Here is a 10,237-nt window from a genome sequence, read left to right on the forward strand (position 1 = left end):
GTTTTCTTAGTCTGATGTTGACAGGCCTTACTGACATACAACAGCTTCATTTATACGTAGCCACGCTGGAGCTCAGAAACAATCACTAAATGAAACACGGCACAGAAAAAGGCCATGTAAAATGGGGCTAGTGATACCTGCCCAACTATGCCCACTTCCCTGTAGAAGCAGAAAGCATGGCCCCTGTGGTCAGGGCCCTTACAGTTAGCACAGGGAGAATCCATTACCATGAAGTTAGCTATTAATGACTTCCAAGAGGATAGATATGCTAAGTAGGTAGTAATAACAGCCAGCATTTACTGAGCACTTGCTATGAGCCAGGCACTGCTAAGAACATGCAGATGAACAGAGGCACAGGTATGTAACTGATGTGCCCATGCTTGTACTGCTACAAGTTGTGGATTTAGTTTTGAATCCAGACAAACTGACCTCAAGGCCTGGGCTTTTAACTTGTCTCCAGATTATATAAATGACAAATAGTAGGGAAACATACTGATTTAGATCTCCTTTAACTCCCATAACAGCCCTGTGAGATAACTGAGGATCAGAAAAGTCCAGAGTCATCCTCTCAGTGAATCAGTGCTGGTGCCAGCATTTAAACCCAGATCTCTGATTGCAAAGCCCAGTTTCTCCCCACAACCCCTTGAGTCTCCTTTGTAAAGTGCTCTGCAAGAGAAAGGTATCCTCCACTCTCACTCTGCTGACACCCTCACAGCCTTTGCCTCATTTCCCAACTAGGAGTGGAGATTAGCTGACCTGGGGTGGGGAGATGGGAGGGTGTGCCAGCCCCAAGCCTACACTCTGCTGTGGGTTATAGCAGCCTTTCCAACAGTGGTTTGCAAAACCAGATTGTCTGGGGGTGGAACCCACCTCCCTAAAATTAACCATCATCTGGACCCCACCAGTTCCTGTGCCTTTCCTGGTTCTACAGTGCTGTCTGTTGGTCTCCAACCTTTGTTTGCCCTTTAGGCCTATTCCCACACTCTCCCATGCCAGCACGTGTTCTTTCCTAGCCTGATGGGCAAGTGGTTCAATGAGCACCCAGCTTTTGTTTGAGGCCCCCATCACCAGCTGCCAGGAGTCCTAATGACCAGAACCTAATAACTCTTCAGAGCCTGACAATAACCTTTTGGTGAAGAGTCCATGGAAGGCTTCAGCACTTGCTTCCATGTTGCCAACAGCCATTATTCCCACCAGGCGGTCCCAAGGCCATTTCACAACATGGTCTTGGCTGACCAGCATCAACACCTTGCCTACTGAGGGGAGGGGCCACTGCACGAGTCTGGCCACAAGGTTAGACGTCAGATGCACACCTGGAAACCTGAACCTCAAAAGTAAGTGAAGCAAAGGACGGCTGAAAAAATCATTCACTGGGAATCTCGGGGTGGTAGTGATGACATCCTCTAAGGTAGCTTGCACGTCTTCATGAGTTGTGATTATGGAATGCTCATCTCAGCGCTACATCACATCTTACGTGGTTTTCTTAAGTAAACACTTAATTTAACCCCTCCTCCACCTCTGAGTAATGGGTAGACAGAGGTGTTCACACTGATAATTCAAGCTGCATACTTGCACATTAATAATTTGCATACTTTCCTGCACATTGTGTTATACTTCGATGAGTTTACTTCTCCCTCCTCAAGCTGCTACTTTGGTGCACCTTTCCTGTTACAGCACCACCTGGTGGGATATTAACAGCACTACTGAATCACAGACTTGACCTCCAGTTCTAAGTTTGCAGAAAACTCACTAGGAAAGTAAATTTAAAAGATCACCTGATCAAATATGCAAAGAACTGACTGGCAATGCCAGTACCAGACACTAAGATCCTAGGTGACCAGGACTGTCTTAACCTGTTTCCAGCACCACTACTCCACAGGCTCAAATTAGCTGAAATGGTTTCACTACCAACAGTCTCCTCATTAAATGAACTACATTATAAGCCCAGAAATAAATACAGGAATAAATCAGCTTAGCTCAGTTCACACGCTAACATTTTCAGTAACCACCTCTCTCAGCCCTCTCCATAAAACTTTCTTTTACTTGAGAAAGGGCTCATTCCTGGAAATGTGCCACCCCAGGGTAAGGGGAAGCACAGGGAAATGAAAAATGTTTTTGTATTCAGGCTCTAGTTCCTAGCCACAAGATAAAACATTTACATGAACCCACTCCCTGGAACACAGTAAATGGTCATTAACACATTCGCTATTTCAGTGGTTGGAGAATTGTAAAGTATTTCTACTACTGAGACATGGTCTCAACTCCAATAACGCTGAATCAGCAAACACCTTCAAAATATCACAGCTAAAACTGTAGATAATTTAAATGTTCTTTATACTTTTCTAGAGTGTAATGGTTAAGAGAACAGGACATAGAAATGTGGATTCTGATCGCAGCTCTATAACGCTTAGGCAAACTTACTTCTGAGCATCAGGCTCTTTCTTCATCAGCAGCGCAATTAAATTCCCTTTTAGAGATGTTGAGGATTAAATGAGAAGGTATATACCTAGAAATGAACGCCACCTAGAGCACAGCACAACGCAAAATGTAATGGTCATTATATTTTCTACGTGTAATAGAAAAAATGTTCCTCAATGCGTCCTTCTAAACCTCTAACCCTGAACTCCAGGTTGAGTCAATCAAGGTGCTGCCCTGTGAACAACCAGCCATCACTGTCACCGTCACCAGATTTACTCCCCCACAAGATACTTCCTTGGTTACTTCTGCTTGGGTCCTCCTGTTCTGGACCTCTCCTCACAAGTACAACTGAAACCAACAGGAGTTTTAGGGAAAGCACACAAACACTGTGAACCAGACAGCCCTAAGAATCTATCAAGCAATGCTCTCATGGAGTGACATGACCATCAGTCTGAATACTGGATGTAGAGTCTAGTCAGGCCACAGGTCTTTTAAAAAGATTTTATTAAAGGTCTTTATAGAGCAACATCCAGACTCCAGATCCAGCGGCCAAGGAGACCCTGAAACCAAATAAAACAAATGAAGTACAATAAGAACAGAAAATACACCTGAATATCGGGTTTGCATGAAAATTAATACACAAAGAATGTCTAGAAACAAACAACACAACAGGCGCTGGGCATAGGAGAGGCTTGTTGTTACTGGTTTAAGGGGGTTGCTTCAGAACAGCTAATTACTAGCAAGAGTGCCTTGAAGATTTTAAGTTAAGGGAGGATAATAAAGAAAAACTCATATTTAAAACAGTGGTAAACGTAGGAATGTCTTAAAGAGACCAAAGGCACACACTCCTCCCAACAGCATACCACGTTAAATGAGTCCCTGGCTCCAACCTGTGTTCTCACGTAAAGCAAGTGTAATCCAATTTTTATTCACTAGGTGCTCTCACAGCGTGGGACACAAGTGTTAACAAGGACAATGGAATAGGGTCCTATTCTGCCCCAAGAGGGCCTTACAGACATACCTATTATGCTGTGGGTACCGGCTGAGGCATGGCAGGCGGCTCTGGCTTCCCACCCTTCTGTTCGGAGATGGGGGTGGTGGGCAGTATTTCATCTTTGGGTTCCACAATGCTCACGTGATCAGGCAGGGGCTTCTTAGGGCCAATCTTACCAGTTGGGTCCCAAGGCAGCATGATCTTTACCTTGATGCCCAGCACACCTAGAAGATGCCATAGTCAAGACCGAGCTATGGTTCCATCGGCCCCCACTAAACAATGGGATGGGGCAGAAGGACAAAAGGAGGTTACTCCAACAGCCCTGGGTCTGGTCCCTTCTCAGACAAATGCCTCTAATCAATCAATGAAGAGGACACTTTTGCAAAAGGAACCCACGCACAGCACCACAGAACGTGGCACTGACAAGGACCAAGAGCAGGATGTGCCCTTTCTGACTCGTCATCGTGTCATCACTGAAGGGTACACCAGTGGCCGAGACAAGGACAAACCAACTCTCTCCAACGAAGCTAAACAAAAAAATGCTCCACGACTCCCAGACAAATCCCTGAAACACTGAGGTGTGTATATAAAACCACGCCTACCCGTTAAAAAAGCCCCTTGCCCCAAGCACCCCTGGCTGCTCACCCTGTCTGAGCAGCACGTGGCGCACGGCAGTATCAACATAGTAGTTAACAGGGTCCCCACTGTGGATCATCAGGCCATCCACAAACTTCATGGATTTAGCCCTCTGTCCTCGGAGTTTCCCGGACACCACGACCTCGCAGCCTTTGGCCCCACTCTCCATGATGAACCGCAGCACACCATAGCAGGCCCTTTGGGAGCGCAAGAGACAAATGGCCATTTGTGTTATCACCAGACAGGACTGCTCAACCCCACCCTGCTAAAGAAAAAACACTCATTAGCCTGCACTGACTACTTTCAATGTTCCTTTAACAGAGAATAAGTTTGACCAGAGCCTGACCCAAGAGCTAGAAACTTTCTTCCACTCCCATCACACCTAATCTTAGGGAATTCCTTAGGGAAACACACCAAGTTCCTTCTAACCAAGTGCTTTCCAACCTTGGCTGCACACTAGGATCGCCTCAAGGTTAAAATGAACCACTCTTAAACTTTGGCGTGTGCAAAATTCACCTGGAGGGATTATGAAGACAGACTGCTGGGCTGCACCCCCCATTTTCCCAATTCAGTGAGCCCGGGTTGGAGACTGAGAATTTTTATTTCCAACCAGTCCTCGGGTGATGGCAGTGATGCTGGCCCACAGACCAAGCTTTTGAGAATCACTGTTCTAGGCGGCAGAGCTGGCGTTCAAACCAGGCGGGCAGTCTTCTGCACATCCTTGCCTACAGCACTGCCACCATGTCAACCTGTCTACAGCACAGCTCTAGCGTCCCTCCTCCACTGAAAAACCTCCCAGGGCTCTGCGTTAAGTATTAACGAATTCCAGACACCCAGGCAAGGCATTTCCATTTACTCCACAAAGAGTGGAACTACTCAAAGAACTGCCAGCTGCAATCTTACCAGTAGGCCCAGCGCTAGGGCCAATCTAACCACCTCATGTCCTTCACTCCTCATGTTACAATATACACACACAGAAATCTGACTAGGTTTTAAGCTTCTCATCAGGGATGAGTCTTAGCCCTTTACAGTCCCCAGGGAATTAACAACACATAATGGATCTGAATGACTTCAAAAGGAACCCTAACCACTCCCCCGAACCACCCCATTCTATTTTTGTTTTACTCCCAGAGCACACCCAGAATAGTTCTCCACCAGAGCACCCACCACTCTTTAAAAACTTGATTCTTTACAAGTCTTTCTTATTAGGCTGCCAGTTCAGTGACGACATGGATTAGCAATGTCTTATTGTTAAAACCCTCAGAGACTAGCCGAGCCTGTCACATAAAAAGAGTTCATTTACTAAATGAACAAGATGCTGATATTCTGACCCACAAAAGGACACAACCATTAAAAATCTCAGGACACTTACCTCCGCACAGCAAGGCCTCCTAGGAGTTTGTAACGCAGAGACTCTGCCTGGGCTATGGCACACAGACCTCTCGTGGCCACCTTTTCAGCATAAAGCTTTAAGAAGGAAACAAGGCACATCCTTAAACCTGTTACCTTTGCCACTGTTTTCAAATAAAACCCAGTACATCCATCATACAAGCATACGCCATTTTATGTATCATTGTACTACCCAAGTACTAAAGCACTTCTTATGCCCACACCTAACACACAGTGACATAAGCTGAACTATTCCTCATTGCCCTCCCACTCCCAGCTCTTTCTATGGCCACACCAAGGAGACCAATGGGGCAACCAATCCTTCATATGTATCATTACTATACCCAAGGTGAATGTAAAATCCTGCTAACTGCTTATTAGAAGAACTTCAACAAAATACCAATCCATTTGTATTACTCACTGATCACAAATAACTTTTCAGGGTGATAATATGGGTTTTCAGAAGTACCATCCTAAAGAGCCATTTCCAGGCCCACAGTAACCTCTGGCATAAACCAGTACCACTCACCTCTACACTGCCCTCAGGGAAGCCAAATCTCTTCTGAACCACAGCAGTCAATTCCCGGATCCGCCGGCCCTTCTCACCAAGAACATTCTGTGTCCTGGGGAAAAAAAAGAATGACAATTCATAGCTCTCATAAAATTCCAGATGTGATTTTAAATCTTGCGCATGTGTGGTAGTAAAATCTCATTCATCTGACACAAGCTGAGTATAAATTTTGGATGACAAGAACTAGAGTTAATTTTTTTTCTAAATGCAGCTTAAAAAAATATTCACTGAGACTAAATTCATTGGTTGTCCCCCTAAGTTTACAGAATAGACCACCTTAGTACAGACGACAATTATAGGTGATGGCCAGAAAAACGAATTTTTACCTGGTGGCCAAGATAATGATTTCTGTCCTGGTTGGTGTAACTCGGACCTCAACTCCAGAGTACCCATCTTCAGCCAGCTCCCGAGTGAGAAACTCATTCAGTTCAGCTTTGAATATGCCGTCAGCAACAAACTAACCAAAAAGTAAATTCAAAATTAGGATGTGGGCGCAGGCTCACTTTTTCTAGCCCAGCCTTTCAGCCAATGCAACCCTCATCAAAACTCAACACCTCCAACAAATGACCCATCATCAATTATTTTACCTTTGTTCCAGAGGAAACATGGCAACCCTTCTCAGACAAATGCCTCTAGGTCATCTTTTGGAAGTTACTTTGACCCAGGGCCCTTAAAACTGTGCCGCAGAACGCAGCACAGAGTAGAGGCCACATGGACAAAGAGAACACCTCCAGTCAGACTCGTCATCTTCTCTTCACTGAAGGGTTTTAAAACTGTCATTTATATGTACACATGCTAAACAAAAAACTGCTCTTAAATGGCACATTTAGAACTAATCCAGCACAGCAGGAACACTGTTTGCAACCAGCAAAAAGGGCAGATACTGACTTTAGTTAAGCAGTCTCACCTGTAGACACAACTGGGCCCATGAGAATCCCAGTCACCTTAATTATTGCCTTAATCATTCCCAGGTGTTTCACAAAGTCGGCAAATCCTAACTCACAAAAGCGTGTGGATTTCACCTTAACATCGATGTTATGTGTACACAAAATGGCAAATTGTCTAAAAGCAAATGCACTTTACACACTTCTCTCCCATGGAAAAGCAAAAAATTAAACTCAAGGAAGCGTTTTCCCCAGGTCCCCCCTCCATTTCCCCAGAACTTTTCCTTGGCCCCAGCTGGAACAAGAACTTGTCAGTAACCTTCCCGACTGAGGTCTTTGGGGTCAGAAGGCTGCACCCGACAGGACTAGCAAGAAGACAAGAAGAATACACTGCTACCGCCCTTTCCCAAAGCCACAGTTAAGATGAGGAGAATGGCTCATGCCCTCAAAACACCACACGTTCACTAATTTTATTGATTGACCAAAAAATGCTCACAAGCGCCTTCTCCGGGGCAGGAGGGGTCCCCGGTGCTCATCTCTGCTCTCCGCCCGGAACCGGCAGAAATCTCTCTCTCCCATCCCCACCATACTGCCCTCGCCCGGCTCGGGCCTGCGCTCTATCAACACCCATCCGCGGCCCACGGGAATGCCACGCTGCCCAGCCACTGCCCGAGGCATGGCAGGGAGCCGCGGGGCTCGCGACGGCACCCAGAGAAGCTCCTGACCCGCGCGACTCCAAAGTTCCCTGCAACAGGGCCCCGGTGTGTCTCACCTTCCTCTTCTTGGATATCTGCACCGCCATCTTGCCTCCACGCGCCGCCGAAAAGAAAAGAAGGGGCTAGTGGGAGGAAGTGCGAATAAAGGGCGCTGTGTGACGACAAAGAACTGCGCGACGTCGACCCCTCTAGGCGCTCATGGGAAATGTAGTTTTTACTTTAGAAAGGAGGTAAAAGGAAAGAGAAGAGTAATGGAGACACCTATAGGCAGAAACAGGATCAGATCAATCGGAACTTAAAAACTACAAGGGAACTTAGAGTCCAATTCTCATCAGTTTAAAAACGAGCAACGTCCGGCGCAGAGATGGAAATTACAGGTATAAGCTCACACAACAAATGCATGGAACCCTGGTCCCTACACTTTACGCTGTAATGAAAATTGGCTGAAAGCCCTCAATGAAATTCATTGAGGCGCCTATCTCTTCCAATCTGTGTCCATTTCCTCTGTTCCAAATGATAATAATAATAGTATCTAATATGTATTACATATTCTAAGGACTGTTTTCCCCCCTAAGGACTGTTTAATGACCTTTATATTATTAACCCATTTACTTCTACCTCACTTTCATAAAGTCTGTTACAACTTGTAACAGAAGTCACAATAGTGGCTCACAATTCTTTTTCAATTAAAAAAATTTCCCCTCACATTTTATTACGAAAAATTTCAAGTGTACCGAAAAGTTGGAAGGATTGTACAGTGCACACCCATATATTCATCACCTAGGTGCTGCAATTAACATTTTTGCTATATTTGCTTTATCATATATTTATCCATCCCTCTATCCACACAACGATGCATCTTTTGATGCATTTCAAAGCTACTTGCAGACATCAGCACACTTCACTCCTTAACACTTCACCAAAAGTTTTTTTTCCAGCTTTATTGAGAAATAATTGACATACATCAATGTATAAGTTTAAGGCATACAACATAATGGCTTGATTTACATACATCATGAAATGGCTTGTGCTAATCAAGAAATGATTACCACAAAAGGTTCAGCTAACATCCATCTTCTCATATAGATACAAAAAAAAAGAAAGAAAAAAATTTTCCTTGTGATGAACAGTTTTATTTTAAACCTGAATAGTTTGCCTCCATTTAAAAATCAGATTTCTCTATAAAACTATTCTAGGTTTTCTTAAAAATATAGAAAAGTCTAGCAAAATACTGGGCCCACATTTCCTCATAACAGCACTCTCCTTCCCTGTTATATGGAAAAGGGTTTTTCAATGTGCCAAGGTCTCTGGCAGATTCACTCACTTATTGTCTGGTCCTAGAGGCCATTTGCGCTTTTCCCCAGCACTGAAACAACCCTGATGCTGAGCTCTGTCCTATAATCATGGAATTAACAGAGTTCTGGGGGGAGCTATACAGAGGGACCAGGGAAGATGGAAAGAATTGGATGAACCAAAAAGACATTCTGTGGACTTGATGTACCTTGGTGATGGATTGAGGTTGAGGGGGAAATTGAAAATGACACCAGGGATGGATGCTTAGTGACAACGCTCACTGAGGTAAGGAAATCAGGAACAGGCTTTTTTCTCCATGTGTCATCTCCCTCTGTCACTTCCTCTAGGATTGGGCCTCTCCTAGTTGCTCCCATAACTATAACACTCATCTCACTGGGTTGGAATGGCCTGTCAATACATTTCTCCCACTAGACTGTAAGCTCCATAAGAGCCGAGACCAAGCCTGTTTTGTTCATTACATCCAGAGTCTAGGATACGGCCTGGCTCAGGCCCAGTGTCAATCAAAGTTTGATTATCAAGCAAATCAGTGCATGAATTCTATATCAGTTTTTGGTTGTGTGGTTCATATGTACAAGTGCCATATCTTACCTGGGTTGCCCACAAAACCAAGTTGCAGAGACTCAAAGCTAAGGATCAGACCATGGCAAGTTCTTTGAGGTAAACGTCAACTCTGGAGTCTCCACAGTAGCTCATCTGCTGCCCTTCCCCAATGACACAAGAATATGCCTGCCTGGGTATTGTCCTCTGGTCCCAGGAGAAAGCCCATGAAGGAAACCTTTACCTTTAACATAATGCCTTTCACTTTATCTAACTATTATTAAGAAGACATTATATTACTCAAAATAACGCTGTAAAAATAATAGTAGTCACAATACACTGAATTCTTTTTTTTTTAATTTTAATTTTTTTTTTTTTTTGGCCGCGTTGGGTCTTTGTTGCTGCACGAGGGCTTTCTCTAGTTGCGGTGAGCGGGGGCTACTCTTCGTTGCGGTGTGTGGGCTTCTCATTGCGGTGGCTTCTCTTATTGCGGAGCACAGGCTCTAGGCACGTGGGCTCAGTAGTTGTGGCACACGGGCTTAGTTGCTCCGCGGCATGTGGGATCTTCCCAGACCAGGGCTTGAACCCATGTCCCCTGCATTGGCAGGCGGATTCTTAACCACTGTGCCACTAGGGAAGTCCTGAATTCTTTTTTAAAAAAGAATATTTATTTATTTATTTATTTGGCTGCACTGGGTCTTCGTTGCGGCACACCAGATCTTCGTTGCCATGTGCAGGATCTTTGTTGCAGCATGCAGGGTCTTTAGTTGTGGCATGC

The 10,237-nt window shown here is 44.8% G+C and overlaps 1 protein-coding gene and 2 non-coding genes across 3 annotated transcripts; all 3 read right to left on the bottom strand.

Annotated features, from left to right (window-relative positions):
• Positions 1-2,907: 2,907 nt before the first annotated feature.
• On the bottom strand, positions 2,908-7,758 carry RPS3 (ribosomal protein S3). Its single transcript, XM_060104501.1, has 7 exons — positions 7,665-7,758; positions 6,335-6,465; positions 5,967-6,060; positions 5,421-5,515; positions 4,058-4,245; positions 3,440-3,636; positions 2,908-2,978 (listed from the first exon to the last, which is right to left on the bottom strand). Exons 1-6 carry the CDS (start codon positions 7,692-7,694, stop codon positions 3,443-3,445), a joined length of 732 nt encoding a protein of 243 aa, XP_059960484.1. The 5' UTR covers positions 7,695-7,758; the 3' UTR covers positions 2,908-2,978; positions 3,440-3,442.
• Positions 3,747-3,891, bottom strand: LOC132494570 (small nucleolar RNA SNORD15). The gene has a single exon (XR_009533143.1). It is a non-coding gene; the product is annotated as a small nucleolar RNA SNORD15 (small nucleolar RNA).
• Positions 6,622-6,771, bottom strand: LOC132494571 (small nucleolar RNA SNORD15). The gene has a single exon (XR_009533144.1). It is a non-coding gene; the product is annotated as a small nucleolar RNA SNORD15 (small nucleolar RNA).
• Positions 7,759-10,237: the final 2,479 nt, after the last annotated feature.

This window comes from Mesoplodon densirostris, chromosome 7 (genome assembly GCF_025265405.1).
Source record: "Mesoplodon densirostris isolate mMesDen1 chromosome 7, mMesDen1 primary haplotype, whole genome shotgun sequence".
Taxonomy (NCBI): domain Eukaryota; kingdom Metazoa; phylum Chordata; class Mammalia; order Artiodactyla; family Ziphiidae; genus Mesoplodon; species Mesoplodon densirostris.